Source organism: Telmatherina bonti (assembly GCF_933228915.1).
Source record: "Telmatherina bonti genome assembly, chromosome: 21".
NCBI lineage: Eukaryota > Metazoa > Chordata > Actinopteri > Atheriniformes > Telmatherinidae > Telmatherina > Telmatherina bonti.
In genome coordinates, this window is record NC_136630.1 from 33,239,734 (window position 1) to 33,267,146 (window position 27,413).

The 27,413-nt window shown below is 47.2% G+C and overlaps 1 protein-coding gene across 1 annotated transcript in view; it reads left to right on the top strand.

The window, feature by feature from the left end:
• Window positions 1-27,413, top strand: part of fmn2b (formin 2b) — a gene marked incomplete at both ends in the record, with an annotated part of 91,762 nt that overhangs the window by 61,964 nt on the left and 2,385 nt on the right. The window contains 8 exons of the mRNA XM_079260662.1: window positions 11,150-11,279; window positions 18,991-19,137; window positions 25,326-25,385; window positions 25,462-25,582; window positions 26,255-26,347; window positions 26,584-26,635; window positions 26,734-26,883; window positions 27,028-27,109. Coding sequence (XP_079116788.1) covers window positions 11,150-11,279; window positions 18,991-19,137; window positions 25,326-25,385; window positions 25,462-25,582; window positions 26,255-26,347; window positions 26,584-26,635; window positions 26,734-26,883; window positions 27,028-27,109 — 835 coding nt within the window. The remainder of the gene's footprint in view (window positions 1-11,149; window positions 11,280-18,990; window positions 19,138-25,325; window positions 25,386-25,461; window positions 25,583-26,254; window positions 26,348-26,583; window positions 26,636-26,733; window positions 26,884-27,027; window positions 27,110-27,413) is intronic.

The window sequence follows — 27,413 nt, forward strand, 5'->3', positions numbered from 1 at the left end:
TCTTATTGGGTACGATGGGTTAGGGGGCTAAAGGAGGGGTTTTAGATAGGATTGTCCACGGGTTCCATAATAGCCCCACTTAATGAGCCCATACTGATCCTATGTTTGGAAACTATGGGCTCAAAATCTGCCCCACCTGGGTAAGGTACAAAAAATATCACCTGTAGCCTATCTTTCAAGTTCTTACTGGGTACCATGTTGGTACTACATAGGCTAAAAGGTGGGTTTTAGGTGGGATTGACCATAGCTTCCATAATGGCCCCATATTTTTAAGCCCATATTGTTGTTGTTGGAAAATTCTGAGGACTAAATTGGCTTCAACAGAGTAAAGTACACAACCCATCAGTGCATTATCTTTCAAGTTCTTTTGTGGGTACCCCATGGGATTAAAAGTGGGTTGTAATGCCCCTGGATTCCATAATAGTCCTACTTTATAAGCCCATATTGGTCTTATGTTGAAATAATGTGGGCACAAAATGGGTCCAAACAGGGGAAGGTACAGTAAAACTCATCTGGGCCCATATTTCAAAGTTAGATGAGGTAGATGAGGAAAATGTGGGATAAAAAGTGGGAATAGAATTAGTTGTGGGCTCTATTGCCGCTTAGAGTTTGAACTGCTCAATTTTTGGTTAGATGTGCCCATACATGAAAACATCCACAAAATCGATTTGGGTGTCATCTGGGTCTGATTGTTGTCCCCTTCCTAAAGAAACAAGGTAAAAAGGAAACATCAATTCTACCTAAATATAATTATCCATTTCTCTCTCTGGGCCCAACATGGGATTTACAAATGCAAAGATATGGGCGAGGGCCTGAACTTGTAGACCATACATTTCTCTGTTGAATCAATGTGCTACCATTCTGACCAAACTCTGTTTTTGTGATTGCAACTTGGCAGGGAGACCCACGTAGTCCTCAGGCTTAATCTGCATGTGCCCTTTATCAGCAGTTCAAATAGGGCCAGTAGGTTTCACACAATCCAAAGACACCAAATACGTTAAAACTGACCATCCATCCTTCCATCTTCTGCCGTTTAAACCACCCGAGAGATATAATCCCTCCAGCGTGTCCTGGGTCTTCCCCGGGGTCTCGACCTTGAGGGACGTGCCCGGAACTCCTCACCAGGGAGGTCCAGGAAGCATCCTGACTAGATGCCCGAGCCACCTCAACTGGTTCCTCTTGATGCAGAGGAGCAGCGGCTCTACTCTGATCTCCTCCCGGATGACCGAGCTCCTCACCCTATCTCTAAGGGAGAGCCCGGCCACCCTGCGGAGGAAACCATTTCAGCCGCCTGTATACAAGATCTCGTTCTTTCCGTCATGACCCACAGCTCATGACCATAGGTGAGGGTAGGAATGTAGATCGACCGGTAAAGCTTCTTCACCACGACAGACCGGCGCAGAGTCTGTATTACTGCAGATGCCGCACCGATTTGTCTGTTGATCTCATGCTCCACTTTAGACTTGTCCACTTGAGGCAGGACCTGACTCCCGACCCGGAGAGGGCAATCCACACTATTCTGACTGAGGACCATGGTCTCAGATTTGGAGGTGTTGATTCTCATCCCAGCCACTTCACACTTGGCTGCAAATCACTCAAGCGAGAGCTGGATATCACGACCAGATGAAGCCAACAGGACCACATCATCTGCAAAAAGCAGGGACCCAATCCTGAGGCCACCAAGCCGGATCCCCTCAACACCTCGGCAGCACCTAGAAATTCTGTCCATATAAGTTATAAAGAGAATCGGTGATAAAGGGCAGCCTTGGCAGAGTCCAACCCTCTTTGGAAACGAATCCGACTTACTACCGACAATGTGGACCAAGCTCTGACACCTGTCGTACAGGGACTGGACAGCTCGTACGATGGGGTCCGGTACTCCCAGAGTACCCCCCACAGGAGCCCCCAAGAGACACGGTCAAACGCCTTCTCCAGGTCCACAAAGCACATGTAGACTGATTGGGCAAACTCCCATGCCCCCTCCAGGACACCAAAGAGGCTATAGAGCTGGTCCACTGTTCCGCGACCAGGATGGAAACCACTCTGCTCTTCGTCAATCTGAGATTCCACTATCTGACAAACCCTCCTCTCCAGTACCCCTGAATAGACCTTACCAGTGAGGGTAAAGAGTGTGATTCCCCAGTAGTTGGAACACACTGTCCGGACTGCCTTCTTAAAAAGGGGGACCACCACTCCAGTCTGCTAGTCCAGCGGCACTGTCCTTGATGTCCACGCAATGCTGCAGAGGCGTGTCAGCCAGGACAGCCCCACAGCATCCAGAGCCTTCACGAGTTGAGGTAAGCAGCTCCCCATCTCCACTGTACACAGTATTGATGGAGCCCTGCTCCCCCTTCCTAAGTCACCTGATGGTGGACCAGAATCACCTCGAAGCCATCAGGAAGTCTTTTTCCATAGGGCACCAAACCATAGAAAAAGCCCATGGAAGGTGGAGCCCAACCTGCTTTTACCACTTCAAAACCTGCTTTTACCACTGCAAAACCTGTTTTACCACCATAAAATCTGTTTTACCATAGCAAAACCTAATTTTACCACAGCAAAAACCTGCTTTTACGACTGCAAACCTTCTTTCACCACTGCAAAATCTGCTTTTACAACTGCAAACCTACTTTCACCACTGCAAACCCTGCTTTTACAACTGCAAACCTACTTTCACCACTACAAAACCTGGTTTTACCACTTCAAAACCTGCTTTTACCATTGCAAAACCTGGTTGTACCACTGCAAAACCTAATTTTCCTACTATAAAACCTGGTTTTACCACTGCAAAACCTACTTCTGCCACTGCAAACCCTACTTTTACCACTTCAAAACCTGCTTTTACCACTTCAAAACTGACTTTTACCACTCCAAAACCTACTTTTACCACTGCAAAACCTACTTCTACCACTGCAAACCCTGCTTTTACCACTTCAAAACCCGCTTTTACCACTGCAAAACCTACTTTTACCACTCCAAAACCTACTTTTACCACTACAAAACCTACTTTTACCATTGCACAACGTGGTTGTACCACTGCAAAACCGGGTTTTACCACTGCAAAACCTACTTTTAGCACTGCAAAATTTTTACAACTTGAAAACCGACTTTTAGCACTTCAAAACCTGCTTTTACCACTGCAAAACCTAATTTTACCACCATAAAACCTGTTTTACCATTGCAAAACCTACTTTCACCACTGCAAAACCTGTTTCACCACTACCAAACCTGTTTCACCACTACAAAACCTGCTTTTACCACTTCAAAACCTGCTTTTACAACTGCAAAACCTGTTTTTACAACTGCAAATCTACTTTCACCACTGCAAAACCTGCTTTTACAAATGCAAACCTACTTTCACCGCTGCAAAACCTGGTTTTACCCCAGCAAAACCTACTTCTACCACTGCAAACCCTGCTTTTACCACTTCAAAACCTGCTTTTACCACTTCAAAACTGACTTTTACCACTCCAAAACCTACTTTTACCAGAGCAAAAACTGTTTTTACCACTGCAAAACCTGTTTTACCTTCGCATGACCTAGTTTTTACCACTGTAAAACCTACTTTTACCACTGTAAAACCTACTTTTACCACTCCAAAACCTACTTTTACCACAGCAAAACCTGCTTTTACAACTGCAAACCTACTTTCACCACTTCAAAACCTGTTTTACCATTGCAAAACCTGGTTGTACCACTGCACAACCTGTTTTACCCTCGCATGACCTAGTTTTACCACTGCAAAACCTACTTTTACCACTCCAAAACCTACTTTTTCCACAGCAAAACATGTTTTTTAAACTACAAAACTTGATTTTACGACTTCAACAACCACTTTTACCACTTCAAAACCTGCTTTTACCATTTGAATACCTGCTGTTACCATTGCAAAACTCCATTTTACCATTTAAAACCCTGCTTTTACCACTGCAAAACCTGCTTTTTCCACGTCAAAACCTTCTTTTACCTCTTCAAAACCTGATTTTACCAATTCAAAACCTGCTTTTCCCATTACAAAACCTGGTTTTACCACTTCAGAACCTGCTTTTACTATTGCAAAACCTGGTTGTACTGCAAAACCTAATTTTCCTACTATAAAACCTGGTTTTACCACTGCAAAACCTGCTTTTACCACTTTAAAACTGACTTTTACCACTCCGAAACCTACTTTTACCACAGCAAAACCTGCTTTTACAACTGCAAACCTACTTTTACCACTGCAAAACCTGTTTTACCTTTGCAAAACCTGGTTTTACCACTGCAAACCTACTTTTACCTCTGCAAAACCTGCTTTTACAACTGCAAACCTACTTTTACCACTGCAAAACCTGTTTTACCTTTGCAAAACCTGGTTTTACCACTGCAAACCTACTTTTACCTCTGCAAAACCTGCTTTTACAACTGCAAACCTACTTTCACCACTGCAAAACCTGCTTTTACAACTGCAAATCTACTTTCACCACTGCAAACCTGCTTTTACAATTGGAAACCTACTTTCACCACTTTAAAACCTGCTTTTACAACTGCAAACCTACTTTCACCACTGCAAAACCTGCTTTTACAACTGCAAATCTACTTTCACCACTGCAAAACCTGCTTTTACAACTGCAAACCTACTTTCACCAGAATCACCTCGAAGCCATCAGGAAGTCTTTTTCCATAGGGCACCAAACCATAGAAAAAGCCCATGGAAGGTGGAGCCAACCTGCTTTTACCACTTCAAAACCTACTTTCACCACTGCAAAACCTGTTTTGCCACCATAAAATCTGTTTTACCATTGCAAAACCTAATTTTACAACAGCAAAACCTGCTTTTACAACTGCAAACCTACTTTCACCATTGCAAAACCTGCTTTTACAACTGCAAATCTACTTTCACCACTGCAAAACCTGCTTTTACAATTGCAAAACCTGGTTGTACCACTGCAAAACCTAATTTTCCTACTATAAAACCTGGTTTTACCACTGCAAAACCTACTTCTATCACTGCAAACCCTGCTTTTACCACTTGAAAACCTGCTTTTACCACTTCAAAACCTGCTTTTACCATTGCAAAACCTGGTTGTACCACTGCAAAACCTAATTTTCCTACTATAAAACCTGGTTTTACCACTGCAAAACCTACTTCTACCACTGCAAACCCTGCTTTTACCACTTGAAAACCTGCTTTTACCATTGAAAACCTGGTTGTACCACTGCAAAACCTAATTTTTCTACTGTAAAACCTGGTTTTACCACTGCAAAACCTACTTCTACCGCTGCAAACCCTGCTTTTACCACTTCAAAACCTGCTTTTACCACTTCGAAACTGACTTTTACCACTCCAAATCCTACTTTTACCACTGCAAAACCTGTTTTACCATTGCAAAACCTGGTTTTCCTACTACAAAACCTGGTAGTACCACTGCAAAACCTGTTTTACCGTCGCATGACCTAGTTTATACCACTGTAAAACCGACTTTTACCACTCCAAAACCTACTTTTACCACAGCAAAACCTGCTTTTACAACTGCAAACCTACTTTAACCACTGCAAAACCTGTTTTACCATTGCAAACCCTGGTTGTACCACTGCAAAACCTGTTTTACCCTCACATGACCTAGTTTTACCACTGCAAAACCTACTTTTACCACTCCAAAACCTACTTTTACCACAGCAAAACCTGCTTTTACCACTTCAAAACCTGTTTTCCCACTACAAAACTTGATTTTACGACTTAATCAACTACTTTTACCACTTCTAAACCTGCTTTTACCAATTGAAAATGTGCTGTTACCATTGCAAAACTTCATTTTACCATTTAAAAAACCTGCTTTTAGCACTTCAAACCCTGGTTTTACCACTGCAAAACCTGCTTTTTTCACTTCAAAACCTGCTTTTACCACTTTACAACCTGCTTTTTCCACTTCAAAACCTTCTTTTACCACTTCAAAACCTAATTTTACCAATTCAAAACCTGCTTTTCCCATTGCAAAACCTGGTTTTACCACTTCAAAACCTGCTTTTTCCACTTCAAAACCTTCTTTTACCACTTCAAAACCTAATTTTACCAATTCAAAACCTGCTTTTCCCATTGCAAAACCTGGTTTTACCACTTCAAAACTTGGTTTTACCACTACAAAACCTACTTTCACCACTGCAAAACCTGTTTTACCATTGCAAAACCTGGTTTTACCAATGCAAAATCAAATTTTCCTACTACAAAACGTGGTTTTACCACTACAAAACCTACTTCTAACACTGCAAAACCTTCTTTTACCACTTCAAAACCTGCTTTTACTACATGAAAACTGACTTTTACAACTTCAAAACCTGCTTTACCATTGCAAAACCTGGTTTTACCACTACAAAACCTGGTTTTACCACTTCAAAACCTGCTTTTACCACTGCAAAACCTGCTTTTACCACTACAAAACCTGGTCGTACCACTGCAAAACGTGCTTTTACCACTTGAAAACTGACTTTTACCACTTCAAAACCTGTTTTACCGTCGCATGACCTACTTTTACCACTTCAAAACCTGGTTGTACCACTGCAAACCTGTTTTACCATTGCATGACCTACTTTTACCACTATAAAAACCTAATTTTACCACAGCAAAACCTGCTTTTACCACTTCAAAACCTGGTTTTACCACTTTAAAAAACTTCTTTTACCACAGCAAAACCAGCTTTTACCACTTATAAACCTAATTACCCTTATAAAACCTGCTTTTTAGTACTTCAAACCCTGCTTTTACCACTGCAAAACTTGCTTTTTCCACTTCAAAACCTGCTTTTACCACTTTACAACCTGCTTTTTCGACCTTAAAACCTGCTTTTACCACTTGAAAACCTAATTTTACCACTTCAAAACCTGCTTTTTCCCATTGCAAAACCTGGTTTTTACCACTACAAAACCTACTTTTACAACTATAAAACCTACTTTTGCTACTTCACAACCTACTTTTACAACTGTAAAGCCTGGTTTTACCACTGTAAAAGCGACTTTTCCAACTGCAAACCTACTTTTGCAGGTCCAGATGAGAGTGTGCTCTCTGGAGCAGGTACATGATGGCATCTTCAACCCCAAGTCCATTACGATATGCAAACTGGAATGGGTCCTGAAAGGTGTTTACTTGCTTGTTGAGGTGAGCCAGTCAGAGTCTCTCCAGGACTTTCATGATGTGAGATGTCAGGGCAACTGGTCTGTAGTCACTTGGTTCAGCTGGTTGTGTTTTTTTAGGCACTGGAACAAGGCAGGAGGTTTTCCACAGCACTGGGACTCTATTTAGTCTCAGACTGGTGTTGAAAAGGTGCTGGAGAATCGGACATAGTTGTTCTGAGCAGGTCTTGAGAACTCTGGGACTGACACCATCTGGACCTGCAGCCTTGTTCTGGTTCAGTTTCTCAAGTTGCTTCTTAACCTGATTGCAGGAGACAAACAAGGTGGAGGTCTCAGGATGCCCTGATGTGGAGGGAGATGAAGCTGTGTTCTGGTCCATGACTGAGCTGCAGGGTGACAGATTGGAGGCGTGACAGGAAAGCAGTGGGCTTATGGAGGGTGTGTGGTCTGTTGGGCTGGAGGTAGGGGGTGAACTGAACCTGTTGAAGAATATGTTCAGCTCATTAGCTCTGTCCAGACCTCCATCAGGCTGCTCCCCCTTTAACTTGAAGCCGGTGATCTTCTTCATTCCAGACCACACATCCCTCAGGTTATTCTGCTGGAGCTGACTTTCTAACTTCTTCCTGTAGTCCTCCTTGCACTTCTTAGTTTGTGTTTGAAGTTGTTTTTGTGTTGCCCTCAATAACTCCCTGTCTCCATCCCTGAAGGCTTTCTTTTTGATGTTCAGCAGCTTTTTCAGGTCACTGGTGATCCAGGGTTTGTTATTGGGGAAGCACCTCACTGTTCTTGTTGGGACGATGCTGTCCACACAGAAGTTTATGTAATCTGTCACACACTCAGTCATGGCGTTGATGTCGTCTCCATGAGGTTCACAGAGGACGTTCCAGTCTGTAGCCTCAAAGCCTCCTCTAAGAGCATCTTCAGCTTCAGCAGACCAGATTTTGATAGTCTTTGTGATGACTGGTTGCTGCTGAACGATGGGCTTGTAGGTGGAGGTGAGAAGAACCAGATTATGGTCAGATCTTCCTAAAGGAGGCAGGGCAGAACAACTGGATCCATCATTCATATTTGCATAAAATAAGTCCAACATCTTATTTTCTCTGGTGGAGCAGCTGACAAACTGCTGGAAGTTTAGTAGAGTTGCAGAGAGGGAGACGTTGTTGAAGTCTCCGGAGATCGCCATGAATGAGTTTGGATGCTGTGTTTGTAGCCGAGCAACGACGGAGCTGATGACATCACAGGCTGTGTCTAGTGCGGTACCAGGTATTATATAAACCGCTACCAGAATAACACAGGTAAACTCTCTGGGTAAATAATATGGACGGAAGCTCACAGCTAACAGTTCCATGTCCCTTGTGCATATCTTCTCCTTGACAGTAACATGTGCAGAATGACACCAACGCTGGTTAACCAGCACTGCAATTCCACCACCCTTTAGCTTTCCGCTGTGTCGTCTACTGCGGTCTGCACGGACTGTTTTAAAGCCCGGTACAGACACATTACAGTCAGGGATGTGTTCATGCAGCCATGTCTCGGTGAAGCACATAATACGGCACTCTCTGTATTCTTTCTGAGACCTTGTTAGCATCTCGAGCTCGTCCGTTTTGCTAGCTAGCGATCTCACATTACCCATTAAGACGGTCGGGAGAAATGGTTTAAATCTCCATTCTCCTCTGTCTGACTCCCGCTCTGCATCCTCTTCTCTTTCTTTTCAACTCCATCGGGATTTGATGTTTTGTTTCGCTGATAATCCTGATTTGGGAGAGGTTAATCAGTTGATCCCGATTGTAAACAAGTCTTTTGTTGCCATGGAGACTCATCATCAACAAGTCTTGAAAGACGCAGAAAAATCTTCCTTGCAGCACACCCTCCGAACCAGCATGAAATCCTCAGAATAAAAGGCCTAATTTGAGGTAATATCTATGTAAGAAGACGTTGTACTTAAAAAAAATCAAGATAACAAGTCAGAGCTACTACAATCTGCTGCCAACAGACGGCACAATCTAGGATGGATTAACTAACCCTAATTTTACCACTACAAAACCTAGTTTTACCACGTCAAAACCTACTTTCTTCCTCTACGTGTCTAAAACAACAACCCTCCATACACAGAGTAAAATCCTCTGGCTCACTCAGTTTCACTGCAGATCACTTCATAAATTCTTCTCCTTTTCTTTGTGCATTAGACACAAATGTGAATTGATTGGATCCTTGTCATCAGCTATGTTTAAGCTTACATCATAGAATGTAATATGTGGCTGCAAAGATTTTATTTATTTATTTATTTATTTTTAGTCGTATTTGTCTGAGAAGTGATCATAAATGCTGTTTAAGTCATGAATGCATCAACGCTGTGTGTTAGGATCGTCACATCACAAATTGTTCTGACTTTGGCCACGCTGACTGCATGCCTGGTGAATGGAGGTTTCACCACTTCCATTCATACTAATTTGGAGCTATAATACATTGTTCATTGTCCCTTTTTCCTGGAAAATGGCACAATTAACACCTCCGATCCCTTTTCAGAAATTTTGAGTAAAAAGTTTTTTCTGATCAGGCACAGCTAGAAATGTAGAGCATGCCAGAAGTTGTTTAATCTGTATGAACTGTTGTTCAGCTTCCATGCAGCAGAGCAGAGGGATTTCTTTCAGCTTGTTCAGTTACAAAAGTCTGCAGGAGTGCAGAATATAGTATGCATTTTCATTCATGTGTTATTAGTGTCCTGCCATTTAATATAAGTGCTTTATCTTAATTTAGTCTCTAGAGTGTTTTTTAATGGACTCTTTTTATTTTGAAAGTCAGTTTTGAGCTTGTGACAGGAAGTCAGGCGCGTTTTAGTTCTCACTAAGCCACATGCAGGGAGGTTCATCTTTTGACATCTGCATTGTTTCTGCCATCGACACCACCGTCTGTGTGTTCAACAAATTTCCAGGAGCAGTATTTTGTTTAAGCCTCACTTGTGGGGAATGTTTCCCATAAAGGTGAATTTTTGCTCTTAAAACATTCTAATTGGTTTATGTTGGTTTACTGAGTTTCTGCAGATTGCAGCAGTTTCTGCATCCGGGCAACTACCATAACTGTTTCCTTGTCCCTGTAGTTAAAGAACCTCATAATTAGCGCTCTTGGTCGGGACTCCTGGCCAGCTGTAAATGGTCCTATATGATGTGCTCTCTCAATGCTGGAAGGGCTAGAAAAGGTGTCAGTTCCAAAGGCTTGTAATTACCATCCCTGCAAAAATGCTCCCCTCCTGTCCCTCAGCCTTTTCTGATAGGCCGACCAGTCTTAGGTTTTTGTGGCAGCTTCTGTTTTCCAGGTCTTCGACTCTAAATTCCAGCGTGGCACATTTGTCCTGCAGCTTTTCAATAACATTGTGTATGGAGACTGTCCTCCGCTTTCCCAACTCTGTCTGCCTCCATAATTCTGTTATCCTCTAGTCCACTCATTCCAGCTAAGCACATCCTCAAACTTTGAGAAGTTGTTTTGCATCAGTCGTATGGCACACAGGACGTCAAAAATCTGGCCAGACTCCACTGTTTCCCCCGCTGTCTCAGGTGGTTCTGAAAGTTGCGGTTGTCAGCAGAGGCTCTAGGCAAAGAAGCAAGGGTCCTGGTGAGAAGATGTGATGGATTTTAGCAACGGTATGAAAAGTCAAGTGGCAGAGTTCATTATTTCTTCATGAAAGCATGACATTTTCAGCAGGAAGTCAACTGCAGAGCTTGTTCTGAAGTCTTGATTCTGTCATTTCTCACTTGGTTCTGTAAGATCCATCAGGAACTGATTCCACTTTGCAACCAAATGGTCGAAAAATGAGTAGGTCCTCAGAGTATATAAAGGAATAAATAAACATCTTGTATGTGTTGTGAAGTAAGTTCATGTGAAATTTGAGCCAATGTGGAAGTTCATTCTGTAACGGTGACCAGATACATCCAGCTAATGAGATCACAACAGAGCATGTTTACCTGGCTGGACTCCGATTTGACTGATTTCAGAATGTATTGGTCATTCTGATTAACAGGACTGAAATAAGTATTCATGTCTGGTTTTGCAGGTTTCTCCACCAGCTCTCTCTCATCCCAAACTTCTCTGGAAGAGTCTTCTGCATCCTGTTTCAGTCCAGCTTCTATGAATGCATGTCCTCTATCACCCGGAAACTAGACACTCTCCAGAGGGTATCCAAGGTGGGTGAGACAGCACGGCACAGCCATTGGTTATTTCTTTCCTTGGCCATTTATGTGTGTCGGGATTTAAACTGAATTGGAAGACAAAGCAGCAGAGCTGTTTATTTCACCTTTGAATGAAGCCACATTTGGAAGGAAACTGTATGTGTGGAATGAGCAGCAGAAGTTGTGAACATCAAAAAGTGTCAGATTATTCTCTAGCAAACAGATGATTCAGCTGTGGACTGCCATGCATAGCCTCGTCCATCAGGACAGGTACATCCACTGTATCTGCACCATTAACATGAGGGGTTCAGGAGGACTCATCATGAGTCCAGATTCTGTCCACAGGTTCAATGTGTGGAGAAGACAGAGATAAAACTGACTGCAGCACAGATATGACAGTTTTCTGGTGAAGTTTGTGCAGTGCTGTGGTGGGACATCCCCCTGGTTGGTCAACAAGGTTGGTCATCATTGGAGGAAATCTGAATGGATATGCGGTGATGGGATTCTGCAACCAGTGACATCCCATATCTCCACCATCTAGAGCTGAAGAACAGTGATGTTGTAACTGGGGAACTGGACTCAAAGCAAGGCCAGCAGAAAGCAGACTGAAAGAATGTATTCAACACAGTGGAAACGGTGTAGATGCTCTCGGAATGTTGGGAATACCACCAACTGGATGATCGGATCCCAATGTGGTTTGGAGTGGAGAGAAGTGCACTGGTCCAGGTCCAGATCCATCCAGGAGGGGGCCAGAGGCAGAGGTCAGGTCCAGATCCAGATCCAGAGCCAGTCAGATCCATGCAGGAGGGGGCCAGAGATCAAGGTTAGGTCCAGGTCCAGAACCAGTCAGATCCATCCAGGAGGGGGCCAGAGATCAAGGTTAGGTCCAGGTCCAGAACCAGTCAGATCCATCCAGGAGGGGGCCAGAGATCATGGTTAGGTCCAGGTCCAGAACCAGTCAGATCCATCCAGGAGGGGGCCAGAGATCAAGGTTAGGTCCAGGTCCAGAACCAGTGAGATCCATCCAGGAGGGGGCCAGAGATCAAGGTTAGGTCCAGGTCCAGAACCAGTCAGATCCATCCAGGAGGGGGCCAGAGATCAAGGTTAGGTCCAGGTCCAGAACCAGTCAGATCCATGCAGGAGGGGGCCAGAGATCAAGGTTAGGTCCAGGTCCAGAACCAGTCAGATCCATGCAGGAGGGGGCCAGAGATCAAGGTTAGGTCCAGGTCCAGAACCAGTCAGATCCATCCAGGAGGGGGCCAGAGATCAAGGTTAGGTCCAGGTCCAGAACCAGTCAGATCCATGCAGGAGGGGGCCAGAGATCAAGGTTAGGTCCAGGTCCAGAACCAGTCAGATCCATCCAGGAGGGGGCCAGAGATCAAGGTTAGGTCCAGGTCCAGAACCAGTCAGATCCATGCAGGAGGGGGCCAGAGATCAAGGTTAGGTCCAGGTCCAGAACCAGTCAGATCTATCCAGGATGGGGTCAGAGACAGAGATCAGGTCAGGTCCAGAGCAATAATGCAGGTTCAAAAACAGGCTAGAGACCAGAATTGAAGACGGGTTTCAGCTAATCTGGTAGAGAACTGATGGCGCTTAAGAGAGAAGTGGATTGGGTTGATTGAAGGTAAATCGTCAGCAGGAAGCATGCCCAAATAAGGCACGAGACAGGGAGGCAGACCAGAAACTATACTACAAGATGACAATGCTGGTGTCCACAAAGCGATTGATTAAATACCACCTTCAGACCTGCAGTCCGGAATTCAACCTCACCAAACCAGTGGGATCATTTTGGGCTTTTGTTGGTACCATAGAGACCAACACAGCCTCCCTGTCTGACAGTGCTCCTGTGGGGGGTACTCCGGGAGTATGGGGTACCGGACCCCCTTGTACGAGCTGTCTGGTCCCTGTACGACAGGTGTCAGAGCTTGGTCCACATTGCCGGTAGTAAGTCGGATTCGTTTCCAGAGAGGGTTGGACTCCGCCAAGGCTGCCCTTTATCACCGATTCTGTTCATAACTTGTGATTTTATATTAACAGGGTGATAAATAATTGAGTTATTCCTAGAAAAATATTCAGGAACCAACTTTTTCAGACCTGCAAATGAAGTTGGATCATTTCTGTCTTTCAATACCTAAATAAATTTCAATTTTCATACATGATGCTAAACTACATCAAACTGTGTCGAACTGTGCCAAACAGAAAAAAGCTAGGCCACCTCTTCACTAAAATCTCTGTAACTTTGTTGTGCTTTGCTTCAGCTGCATGATACTTTGCACAGGTACTGTCCACGTGTTGAGGCATGCTTTCCTTGGTGCTTTTGTCTGCAGTAGCAATTATTAAAGATTTTATATACTTTGAAATGCAAATAACATTTAAGGCATAGAAAAAAATATGAACATTTTCTTATGTTCCATCTTTAATTGCTTTAGAATAGTAGCATCGGTTTGATTTCACCACAGATAACATCCCACTAGTGGAAGCTAAAGAAATATGCTGCTCTGTTTGAGTATGTCATTTTCAAGCCAAAACCTTCAACAGACGTTGGGGTGGAAGACGTTATTCAGGAACAAGCTATTATATTTGGGGGATAATCCAAATTCCTCAATGGGAAGATAGGGATCAAAGTGGGTGTGGTTTATGAGCAAATAAAATTTTCTCCACCTCCAAACGGGAAAAACCTCAAAAAATCTTCAGTTTGCCCTACAAAACTACGATATGGAGGATATATTTTGTGAAGCATGCCAAACATTTGCTTCACAGCAACCTGCAGTCTACAGAGAGGCTCTGCCCCCTGCTTTCTCAGAGTTCAGCATGGGTATCTTATATATATATATATATATATATATATATATATATATATATATATATATATATATATATATATATATATATATATATATATATATATATCATAACACCTTATAAATTAAATTGTTTTTATTTTTCAAATATCAGTCTGAGATGCACCCAAAAAATTCACGCTAATTGGATTACATCCTCGTCATCTGTGAATATTTGCAAAAACTTTACACAAACTCTGTATTTTTAATTTATATTTTAAAATTTTGCTTTTAAATTGCTAAATACATTACATGATTTCTAATTGTTCAAATATTGATCAGCGGTAGTCCAAAAGAACTCTGAACAAAGTCCTCAGATGGCCTGTCGCCGCTGTGTGGGTGGCCTAAACCATAGGCAGACGGACGTATGGGCCGACGCACACACACTCTCACACCACACCACACATTTCTTACACTGGATTACACACCTACAGTGCTTTTTCTTTTTCTTCTTTTTGCTTACGTTAGAATGGCTTTGGATATATTTGACAGCTGGGGTTATCATCAATCTATCTGTTGAGCCCATAAGAAAGACCTGGGATCTATCTATTCTATCTGTAGTGCTAGAATGGATACAATAGATAGATTGAGTATTTTAAATTTTGCAATATGAATTGCCAGGAACACTAATTGATTTTTAATTATTCTAGTCTTGCATGGAGGCAGTCCAAAGTAAGTTCGAGCATGGCAGACCCTTTCTTGGTCCTCCCACATTTTTGTGTGATTTTATGAAGTAATTGTTTAAGAGTTATTATATTTCCAAAAATAAAAAATAAAAATGCACATCCATGGTCTGGTATATACCGTGGAGAACTGACCTCATTGTGAGTTTGAGTAGATAGGTAGACTAAACGGTCAGCTTTTTCAGAAAGGGTTTGTCACACGACAAAAGTAGGCTGTTTGGGATTCAGCGAAGGATTCAGCGCCATCGGCATGCTGCTGCTCGCTCGATAAATGCCTGGCTCACTTTCAGGTGCTTCAGTAGACCGGAAATCCCAGTGGACATGGCGGCTACAGAAAAGCCTGCAGGCTGACAAGATGCGCCTGAAGTACGGTTTGGAAATAGTTTAGGTTCAAACTCAACAAGAAGGGAAGCAGCTTCACCCGAGGCGCCGCAGCAGCGATGCTGCCATCAAACTAAATCAACCTTTCAAACACACACAGAGCTAAGACATGTCCACAGTTCAGAAATGCATTTAAAAAACATATATTATGTTCTTAAAATATTTTCATTGGGGCTGTGATGATATACTTTAGTCCCGATTCGTGTCATCGTCGGACTTGTATTCCTGCATTCCCTTCCCAGGCTGTGACTCACCAACCACAAAGAACGTTTGACTTCCCGGTTCTGGTCTCTCTTCGTCTCCCGGACTCTTCGGCTTTATAACCAGGACTTGATCTCCTGCCCGTCTATCTGGTCACGCCGTAAGCTTGGTGAGAGCTTAGTCATTTCCCTGGTGTTGAATAAACCTGATCCGCGCCTAACCTGTCTCGAAGAGTCCTTCATTACGATTCGATTCCGATTTTTTTGGTGGGGAAGGGTGGGGCAGCCGTGGCGAGTAGGGCGGGGCAGCCGTGGCGAGTAGGGCGGGGCAGCCGTGGCGGGTAGGGCGGGGCAGCCGTGGCGGGTAGGGCGGGGCAGCCGTGGCGAGTAGGGCGGGGCAGCCGTGGCGAGTAGGGCGGGGCAGCCGTGGCGGGTAGGGCGGGGCAGCCGTGGCGAGTAGGGCGGGGCAGCCGTGGCGAGTAGGGCGGGGCAGCCGTGGCGGGTAGGGCGGGGCAGCCGTGGCGAGTAGGGCGGGGCAGCCGTGGCGAGTAGGGCGGGGCAGCCGTGGCGAGTAGGGCGGGGCAGCAGTGGCGAGTAGGGCGGGGCAGCCGTGGCGAGTAGGGCGGGGCAGCCGTGGCGAGTAGGGCGGGGCAGCCGTGGCGGGTAGGGCGGGGCAGCCGTGGCGAGTAGGGCGGGGCAGCCGTGGCGGGTAGGGCGGGGCAGCCGTGGCGAGTAGGGCGGGGCAGCCGTGGCGGGTAGGGCGGGGCAGCCGTGGCGGGTAGGGCGGGGCAGCCGTGGCGAGTAGGGCGGGGCAGCCGTGGCGAGTAGGGCGGGGCAGCCGTGGCGGGTAGGGCGGGGCAGCCGTGGCGAGTAGGGCGGGGCAGCCGTGGCGGGTAGGGCGGGGCAGCCGTGGCGAGTAGGGCGGGGCAGCCGTGGCGAGTAGGGCGGGGCAGCCGTGGCGGGTAGGGCGGGGCAGCCGTGGCGAGTAGGGCGGGGCAGCCGTGGCGGGTAGGGCGGGGCAGCCGTGGCGAGTAGGGCGGGGCAGCCGTGGCGAGTAGGGCGGGGCAGCCGTGGCGAGTAGGGCGGGGCAGCCGTGGCGAGTAGGGCGGGGCAGCCGTGGCGGGTAGGGCGGGGCAGCCGTGGCGAGTAGGGCGGGGCAGCCGTGGCGAGTAGGGCGGGGCAGCCGTGGCGGGTAGGGCGGGGCAGCCGTGGCGAGTAGGGCGGGGCAGCCGTGGCGGGTAGGGCGGGGCAGCCGTGGCGAGTAGGGCGGGGCAGCAGTGGCGAGTAGGGCGGGGCAGCCGTGGCGGGTAGGGCGGGGCAGCCGTGGCGAGTAGGGCGGGGCAGCCGTGGCGGGTAGGGCGGGGCAGCCGTGGCGAGTAGGGCGGGGCAGCCGTGGCGAGTAGGGCGGGGCAGCCGTGGCGGGTAGGGCGGGGCAGCCGTGGCGAGTAGGGCGGGGCAGCCGTGGCGGGTAGGGCGGGGCAGCCGTGGCGAGTAGGGCGGGGCAGCCGTGGCGAGTAGGGCGGGGCAGCCGTGGCGAGTAGGGCGGGGCAGCCGTGGCGGGTAGGGCGGGGCAGCCGTGGCGAGTAGGGCGGGGCAGCCGTGGCGAGTAGGGCGGGGCAGCCGTGGCGGGTAGGGCGGGGCAGCCGTGGCGAGTAGGGCGGGGCAGCCGTGGCGGGTAGGGCGGGGCAGCCGTGGCGAGTAGGGCGGGGCAGCAGTGGCGAGTAGGGCGGGGCAGCCGTGGCGAGTAGGGCGGGGCAGCCGTGGCGAGTAGGGCGGGGCAGCAGTGGCGAGTAGGGCGGGGCAGCCGTGGCGAGTAGGGCGGGGCAGCCGTGGCGGGTAGGGCGGGGCAGCCGTGGCGAGTAGGGCGGGGCAGCCGTGGCGAGTAGGGCGGGGCAGCCGTGGCGGGTAGGGCGGGGCAGCCGTGGCGGGTAGGGCGGGGCAGCCGTGGCGGGTAGGGCGGGGCAGCCGTGGCGAGTAGGGCGGGGCAGCCGTGGCGGGTAGGGCGGGGCAGCCGTGGCGAGTAGGGCGAGGCAGCAGTGGCGAGTAGGGCGGGGCAGCCGTGGCGAGTAGGGCGGGGCAGCCGTGGCGAGTAGGGCGGGGCAGCCGTGGCGGGTAGGGCGGGGCAGCCGTGGCGAGTAGGGCGGGGCAGCCGTGGCGAGTAGGGCGGGGCAGCCGTGGCGGGTAGGGCGGGGCAGCCGTGGCGGGTAGGGCGGGGCAGCCGTGGCGAGTAGGGCGGGGCAGCCGTGGCGGGTAGGGCGGGGCAGCCGTGGCGGGGTAGGGCGGGGCAGCCGTGGCGAGTAGGGCGGGGGCAGCAGTGGCGAGTAGGGCGGGGCAGCCGTGGCGAGTAGGGCGGGGCAGCAGTGGCGAGTAGGGCGGGGCAGCCGTGGCGAGTAGGGCGGGGCAGCCGTGGCGAGTAGGGCGGGGCAGCAGTGGCGAGTAGGGCGGGGCAGCCGTGGCGAGTAGGGCGGGGCAGCCGTGGCGAGTAGGGCGGGGCAGCCGTGGCGGGTAGGGCGGGACAGCCGTGGCGAGTATGGCGGGGCAGCCGTGGCGAGTAGGGCGGGGCAGCCGTGGCGAGTAGGGCGGGGGCAGCAGTGGCGAGTAGGGCGGGGACAGCCGTGGCGAGTATGGCGGGGCAGCCGTGGCGAGTAGGGCGGGGCAGCCGTGGCGAGTAGGGCGGGGCAGCAGTGGCGAGTAGGGCGGGGCAGCCGTGGCGAGTAGGGCGGGGCAGCAGTGGCGAGTAGGGCGGGACAGCCGTGGCGAGTATGGCGGGGCAGCCGTGGCGAGTAGGGCGGGGCAGCCGTGGCGAGTAGGGCGGGGCAGCAGTGGCGAGTAGGGCGGGGCAGCCGTGGCGAGTAGGGCGGGGCAGCCGTGGCGAGTAGGGCGGGGCAGCCGTGGCGAGTAGGGCGGGGCAGCCGTGGCGAGTAGGGCGGGGCAGCAGTGGCGAGTAGGGCGGGGCAGCCGTGGCGAGTAGGGCGGGGCAGCAGTGGCGAGTAGGGCGGGGCAGCCGTGGCGAGTAGGGCGGGGCAGCAGTGGCGAGTAGGGCGGGGCAGCCGTGGCGAGTAGGGCGGGGCAGCCGTGGCGAGTAGGGCGGGGGCAGCAGTGGCGAGTAGGGCGGGGCAGCCGTGGCGAGTAGGGCGGGGCAGCCGTGGCGAGTAGGGCGGGGCAGCCGTGGCGAGTAGGGCGGGGCAGCCGTGGCGGGTAGGGCGGGGGCAGTTGTAGGTTCTGATTATTGTCCTCCATTAAAGCTGAGGTTTGCGGATACTTCCCGTCTGACGGTCCCGACGGGCAGCAGCTCCTTAGCAGTGGAACGCTTCACCTGGAGGACTTCTCCAACTGGGAAGTCTTTTAAAAGCTTTTCACTCTCAGGAATATATCAGTACAGTGTCCTGCATTGGTTTTGTTGCTTGTTCTGGTTTATAGTCATCAATTTTCAAATGATTAAAAACGTGTGGCTTTAAAAAAGATCACTGAGATCTACTTTTACAAATGTAAAATGCTTTATGTAAATAAAATGCATTATGGTCGCTATTACTTTCTTTGAACATCTGCCACCATATTGTTGTCAGGTTGTGTTTCTTTGGTTTTTTACAGAAAACCTTTCATCTCCTCCTCTTCTCCTCAGGCCTTGCAGGACTCTGACACAGTAAAGAAGATTCTAGGTCTGGTTCTGGCATTTGGAAATTTCATGAACGGTGGAAATCGAACCAGAGGTCAAGCAGATGGCTTCACTCTGGACATTCTGCCCAAACTCAAAGATGTCAAGAGCAGCGTAAGAACCTTTCTGAATGTATTTGTCTCTTAAATACCATGTTGGTGCAGCAGCTACAGCAATGTGGTGTAGTGGAGATTTAAGAAACAAAAGGCTCCACCAACCACAGCTGTTTTTCAGTGGTTTACCATTCTGACACGATGTGGCACGTAAGGCCTCCCAGTCACAAACCACTTCCTCCCATCCAGGAACTAGCCTGTTCCTGGATGTTTTTAACAAGAAGTGGATGAGTTGGCTGTCTAATGTCTCTCGTTGTGACGTGTTGCCATGGTAAATGGCTCTGGCCAGAGAACCTGCAGCTTGGCTGGCCACTGCTTCTCAGGCCTAAGCAGTGGAAGGAAATGAGATGATGCTAAATGTCATACAACGTGTCATTTCAGAGGGCAAGTGCACCTCCGAACGTTGTATGTCCAGAGGATGATTTTATTTCAAAGAATCAGAGTCCAGAGATACTTTCCAAACTGTTCCATTCTGGTCTCTCGTGGGCTGATGAAGGCCAGTAACCCCTCGGTTCCACTGAACCTGAAGGCGGCTCTCAGTGAGAGATGATCTAGCTGGTGCGCTGCAGTGCATTTCTGAAGCGTCCCAGAAGCGCTGGCGCTATGTGCTCCTTTAAAATACGTGTCTGTTCTATTTCTGCCACTTTGGAACCTCGTCAGTCCAGAGCAGAGCGGTTCAGACAGGAAGTTGGACGATGAAAACCAGTGGATCCAGTGGGTTTTACCAGTAAGAGACTAATGGTCCAGTCTGGATGCTTTTCACTCTGAAACATCAACATTTGGTCGCTGCCGGCGGCTCCAAGCCGTGAAGTGAGAGAGGGTTTAGCTTATTAAATGAGGTTTTTGCACCGTTCACACATTCCTTCTCTACAGAAAGAGCAGCAGGCGAGACGCGTCAAACTGTTCCTCATGTTTTATTTCCTGGTTTTTTTCTGCACTTTAAAGCAGTTTTATGAAGCATTTTAAGTCGGCCTGCACCAGCTACGGCACCATGACGCAACCATTACTAATGATAGTACCTCTTGCTTTTCAGTTTTTATCTGCTGTCACAGCCAAGCAATGTTGGGTTGGGTTGGCACACACCACAATGGCAGTTGGTCCTGATGAACTGGGCTGTAATAGACATTCTGCAGAATTCAAAATCAGCCCACTAACAACCTCCCTTTGCACAAATGTAATCTTCATCCTCAGTTGATTCTACCACATTCAACAAATGTTTCAACCTGTAATGCATTGCATAGATGATTATCAAGCTGTGAATACTTGCTATTCTGTAAATATCACTAAGAAAAATGTGAAAACGAAATGAAACCCCGAGGACATCCCACAGCTCTACATCCTTATTATTATTCAGATGGCAAACTTTTCTTTTAGTCTATAGAATCGAACTTTGTCACTGAGCCAGCCCCCAGCACAACAAAATTTCCATCACAACCCAATCCAAGTTTTCACAAATACAGACAGGACAATACAGGATCAGGATGTTGATGCGCAACGCAGCGCGACCCATGCAGGAAAACACACATCAGGATGGACGAGACGAAAAACAGACGAGAATCTCTACTCTGCACCTTATGGTGAAGTTTAGAAATGCTGGAAAAAAACATTTCAACAGATAATTCTGTGGTCTCAGCATACAGAAACATGTGGGGAGGGAGGTGGGTCTACCGAAAACACACCCGAGGTCGGTCGCAGCCATGTAGGCGCAGTCGATTTAACACGAGAGTCCCGGAAGTGGGAAGCAGGGTGGAGGGACGACCGAGGCAGGGAGGTGTGTCTGTCATATGTTCAAGGGAGCGTGTGCAGTGAGGTGTGCGATCCGAGAACCCGTTCCCAGTTCAGGGTTTTCGTCTCGTGTAGGGGGAGATGGGCGAGGTAGGGGCAGCGCGATCTGTGTCTGCATAACACTCCAAGGAGAAACGTCTTGTCGAGCCTTCATGTAGAGGAAGCCATATGTTGCCTAAGATCCTATGACTCATACCTAAATCAATACACTTTGACATGATGTAATACAGACACGAACCATATTTTCTGAGCCATTAGACGCAATATTTATAAGGTGCAGGAGTCTACCTTTATCTTCAGGTCATACATGAGGCGCTCCCCACGTTGTTCGGCTCATCCTAAAACAAAAGTAAAAGTAAAACAAAGTAACGAAAGCATAACAGTGAGTTTGGTTGAACTTTATTCACAACAGTACCTGTACTTATTTTAAAATACACACTTTTTTTTTTTTTAAATCAGTCTGTTGTAACAAATCCGTGGAGGTCCTCATCTTCTGTATCGGAATTAAACAGTTGGGGAATTTCACCATCAAGCATAGCGGGTTCTCAGAGTCCGCGCCATTGCTGGGTGGATGTTCAGCAATGATACCGGCTTTTGCGAAAGCTCGGACATCAATCAATGGAGATACGTTGGTCCAGGCATCCACAATCCACTCACATTGGTGGCATAACCATCGGTCCCATGAGGCTTTAAATGCCCTGTTTACACCAATGTCCAGCAGTTGTAGTTCTTTCCTTATTCCTCCTTGGATGATGGCAACCTGACAATTCATCTGCTTTCCTTGATTTTTCACAGTAGCGGTGATATGGACACACACGGAGTCGCAGATCAACAGAGACAGTGATGCTTTTTACTTACAACTTTCTCAGCTACTCTTTCATTTTCTCCTGGTATTACACACCTATGACGGCGGGAAATGGTCTTACAATCAATCACGCGGAGCGCTTACTAAAATCACACAACATTTTGACAGACACACACATGTAAGGCGCATGGCCGATTTTTCTGAGAATGAGTAGCCTTTAAATGGACTTTATGGCCCAAAAAATACAATATTTAAAATAAACAAACAGAAAAACGATAATTCAGATTATCAAAGGAATCATTTTATCTATAAGGCGCTTCTTGGTAAAGCAAATTTGCTCAGCAGAACACAGCAGCCAGACAACTATTATTTATAGTTTAATGCTTTTAATGCTGGACAGGACATGGTTAATAGAGCGAGAAAACAGGTAGGGGTGGGACTTTAACGCCTTAATTACATTTAATTAATTACAGAAACATTTACAAATTAAAATAAATAGTGCCTTTAATGCAGAACCTTTTTCAGAGGTACCCCTGGTACGCCGATTACACTGCTGCACACGGTGCCTCCGCTGCTAGCTTAGCAGCATTAGTGCTACATTTAGAGACGTTTTAGACCCTCCAGTGAGTTTATTTAAAGACAAAAGGAGCATCAACAAGTTTGGCATCTCTTTCTGGTGGTATCAGGGCTCTTGGCGAGGAACAGTAAAAGAACGTGTAGCTTTCTCTTCTCCGTTAGCAGCGGTTCTTCCTCCCCCGCCCTAAAGAACATATGCAGCTCGGTCTTCATGCGGCTCCTCCTGCAGTCAGAGAGGAGGTGATCACCTCGCTGCACGATCAGACTGAAGTAGACATTGGTTAATTCATCCTGGTCTACTGTCAGATATTAATGTCTGTTAATGCAGATGAAACATATATAAAGTTAAATGACTGGAACATGTTGGAGACTCTTCATTAGAGAATACCTGCAGCTGTTAGTTAAAGTATTTAAAATGAAACTTTGACTTTGGGTCTGTTCAGGTTTGGCCAGGATGTTTTCTATTTCTTTTTTACTGTTTCAAAGTTAAATTAATTTCTCCAGACATTAATGAAGCCTGAGTTTCGTTCATTCATTCATTATCCTAAACGTTTAAGCCAACGAAGGGTGGCGGGGAAGCTGGAGCCTATCCCATCCCAGCAGTCTTTGGGCGAAAAGCAGGATACACCCTGGACAACTCGCCAGTCCATCACAGGGTGCTTGAGATGATTCCATTAATCTCTTTCTTTGTGTTATTTGATTTAGTCATTCCTTAAAATTCATTTAAATGAAAAAAAAAATTGTTTTTTGGGCAAATTTTTTATGTGTTTAAAATGTGATTATTTGAGATCAATGAATTACAAAGCCTGTAATTAATTAGATTAATTTTTTTAATTGAGTCCCACCCCTAAAAACAAGATGATATAGTACGTGGAGACATAGTCATCGTTTCTCCCAGCCAAATGGACCTGTGGTCGTCCCACGTTTTCTGTCTCCAGGAAGAGCGATCAGCCGTTGTGCGGACATCAGTGAGTGGGGTCATCACACCCCCACTCAGCCTGCATTCAGCAGAGCTACTGAAGCTTCTATGGTGCTGCAGGCGAAGCATGGCGGTGACTAGCTCAGTCAGCCAGGTCTTCTTCTTTCCTCTGGCCTCCCATGATTGTACAGAATTTCTTTGGAGCTTGCAGGCTTTACTCCAGTTCCACTGACAGGAAGCTATACAGCAACAGGTCACCACACTGTAAGTCGGCACCGCTGTTGCTGCAACTTCACGTATAGGCTTCTTTCACTTGGGTTGGCTTGACTGTGGAGAAATCTTTGACAGGAGTCAGGTGCCAGCAGAACAGTGCACTGACTTGGTCTTTCGATGTGACTTCATCCACCCACAGTACGTGGACCAGAATCGACCTCGCTAGACCAAAGGATCCACAACTAATCAATCAAATTAGGGAGGGGAAAAAAAGCTCATGTAACTCTGGACCCTGCTACAAATGACGCATTCCGAAGATACAGAGAAAAAAAAACCTCATGCACTGAAGCACAAACTCAAACAAGGCACACAAAGTCCAGGGAGGCAGTGAGTCATGTGGGAGGAGACTGGGGTTGGAACAGGAGGGGGACAGAGTGTCTATGAACATGCCTTCTTTCATTCTCAGGGGGGGTTGCACCGGCCCAAGACCGCTGAGAAGCCAAATCCAGATATGTTTGATGTTTGGGTTCCAGGCGAGGAAAACAATTTGCCCTCGGCCTTGAGTCCATAGCAGGTCTCAGGCTGGGAGCTCCAGACAGCCGAATGGGGGGGGGGGTCAATTTCTACCGATCCTAGCAGACATCTTCTCCATGTTGTTGTCGATTCTGCGGACCAGCTCCGGGACCATGGCCAAATAACCAGTATGGACCAAACTTGCATCCTGCTTATGGTCGAGTCTGGTCAACGCAAGAGTCTGTGCACTGCTAGCCCGGCACATACCGTTACAGAATTCTGGCAGCCTGCCAGTTGTTGCCAGAATCTCACGGGTCTTGAGGTAGATCAGGACTCCACCAGTGCCAATCAGCAGAATCCCGATCACCAATAATCCAAAGATGTAAACATCCTCCACATCCTCAGAGGACAGAACTGCCAGACACATCGGTCTCAATCTGGCCCATGAGTCATGAATGTATCCAGCCAGAAGCGTCCCCTCAGGACATGCTGGCTCCCCTCTGCCCGATCTTCGGGTTGAGAAAATTTGATCAATTGCGTTGAGAGACCAGCCGATCAAATCCATGATGTAAACTAACCTCACTAAACCACTGTAAATAAACAGGAACTGACCTCACTATACCACAGGACATTGATCCGAGGTAACATCAATAAACTGCAGGACATGGAGAATGACTGAGCTCACTTAACCACAGTACAGTGACCAGAACTGATCTCGCTAAACCCCTGAACATGGACCAAAACAGATATCAAAGAACCAGAGGACTTGGACCAGATCTAATCTCCTTAACCCACAGAACATGGACCAGAACTGACCTCAGTAAACTAAAGCATAATCTCACGAACTGCCCAAGCCTTGGTCTTCCTAAAGCATGTGTTGTATTTCACATTGAAAGATCTACATGATATACAAATATAAAAGCTTAGCTTTCTTTTTCCTCTTTATCTTCCAGGCAAACCCTGCAATGCTTGTTATTTGTAATATATGTATGTATATAAATACATATATTTATTCTACAGCAAGTGTCCTTATAATGGAAGTCCTTATGTCTAAAGAAGTATTTCATTCACGCATATGCCATCCTCACCCATTCCTCTACGAGAAGATAGCTTTTAAATGAGTGTGTGTGAGATTTGAAATAAGCATGAAAAAGTTCGTTTCAGGACGCTGCTCCAGGTTGCTGCAGGGGGACGAACATCCTCTTCAACCATATTAATACTGAAGGTAACGAGGGGGATCAGAGCGGCACTAACTTTACCTTGAAACTCGCTGAGTTGTTCATTCAACTGAAATTTGATCCAGAATACTGAGGGAATATTTCAAGTGAGTTTTTCTCCTCTCCTATAAATCTACATGTTTCTTCTCTCCCACATGTAGGACAGTGTGAAAAGCCTTCTGTCTTACATCGTCGCCTACTACCTCAAACATTTTGATGAGGTAAGCTTCCTCCTGTTCCACCGTCCTATCTTTTGACTGGAATTGTTTTATAAGCCATGTGTTTGTCCATAACCAGGATGCTGGCAAAGAGACGAGTGTGTATCCTCTTCCTGAGCCTCATGACCTGTTCCAGGCTTCACAGATGAAGTTTGAAGATTTTCAGAAGGATCTGGCTCGACTCAGGAAGGATCTGAGAGGTAACTCATTACCGGAGATTTTACCTGAAGTTTGTTACTTCCTCCATGAGAAGCATGGGGCAGGGATCACCGCAGGAGAGATATACGTGTGCAATGACACTTTGTCCATAGCAGGGTGTGCACTCCACAGGATCCAGGTCTTTGAAAGCCCCATGTATTTTATGAGTTCTTGTAGTTTATCACCACCATCAGTTGTTTTATAAAACTATCTGTTCAACCTCGCATCAGCAAAAATGTGCAAGTGCGAACGTCTGCTTCACACTTTTCCACATTAGCCGCGCTCAAATCTCCAACCAATCACACAAGAGAGCTGACAAATTTTTGGTTTTTTCATGTATTTTGGGGGGTTAAATGAAGACCAGTTAATACTGCCCACTGTTCATGGTAACTGGATACTGGCCATGCATGCAGGTGTCATATCATTTTGACTATTCCTTTGCAAATAAATGCAGTGACATTAGAAAGTTCTGCTTGTCTGATGTGTGGAGAACAAGTCACAAGTTGTCCCCCAACCATGTCTGGAATACAAAATGGCGTCATTTTGTTCTGGTGGCCTCGAGAGCAAAAAGAAAGTTCTAACTTCTCACAGAGTACATACTGGCTTGACCCTAACCTTCACCTTGATCTGAAACTACCTGCATGTCCTTCTGTTTCCTTGATTTATTGATTCAGTGTGCACATCCGAAGTGGAAAAGGTGTGCAAAGTCTCCAATGAGGAAAACTTGCAACCATTCAAAGACAAAATGGAGGAATTCCTTGCACAAGGTAACTGATGCAGGTTTGTCAAGACAGCAGAATAATGTTTTCTGACAGTTTACCTTGAGAGCTCTGTTCTCCTGAGTCTAGCAGGACTCTGTTATCCTGCTGGAGGCTGACTTGCTGTTAGTCAAACCCAGAATTTCATATCATGGCACAGTATCTGTTTATGTTTGACAGGAAACCAGAACTAAGACATATTTCAAATGTTGTTTTCACACTTTCCTTTATTCCTCCCTTCTTAGCCAAGAGTGAACTGGAGACCCTAGATACTCACCTCGGCAGTGCTCACACACTGTAAGAGCACCTTCTGCATTTGTGTAATTGAACTTTGAGTTTTTCTTCTGTAAAATATGTCTAAAGGAAAGTGTGGCTCTGTCCATCTGTCCTGTCAGGTTCTCAGAGCTCACGTTGTGCTTCTCTGTGAAGCCCAAAGCCGGAGAAAAGGAGGTTTCACTCAACACCTTCTTTTCCATCTGGCACGAGTTTTCCTCAGATTTCAAGGATCAGTGGAAAAAAGAGAACAAAGCTATTCTTAAGGAGAGGTACAGTAAGACGCGCCACCCGCCTTTCCCTTTCCGTCTTTCAGCTACATTATTTTTTAATAACTGGAGCTTACTGATCAAGCATCCATAAGACAGACTAACCAACCATGTGGTTTATTCACACGAACATGCTGTTGTTTGCAGGTTGAAGGCAGCAGAAGAGTCTTTCCGTCAGGCCAAGGAGAAGGCTTCTTACAGTGTCAAACCTAAACATGCTTCTGGCATCGTAAGTTTACTCTGTCTTCTGCTGCTTTCCTAAACCAAAAGAAACCCTCTCCAGCAGCTCACTTATACACAGAATGCAGCTGATAATCATCCTTCAAGGCTGCGACTCGGCATCAAATCGTGGTTTACAGGCATATATTGATACTCTACGACTCCTGTCATGAAATTAAACCACCAATCAAATAAGGAAACAGTACTTAAGGCATTACTTCACATAACTTCACACTGTGCAAACGCTGTCAGACCACAAGACCAGAGCCGTTCCTGCAAACATGGTGTTGTTCTGAAGAGTCAGCTGAATGGGA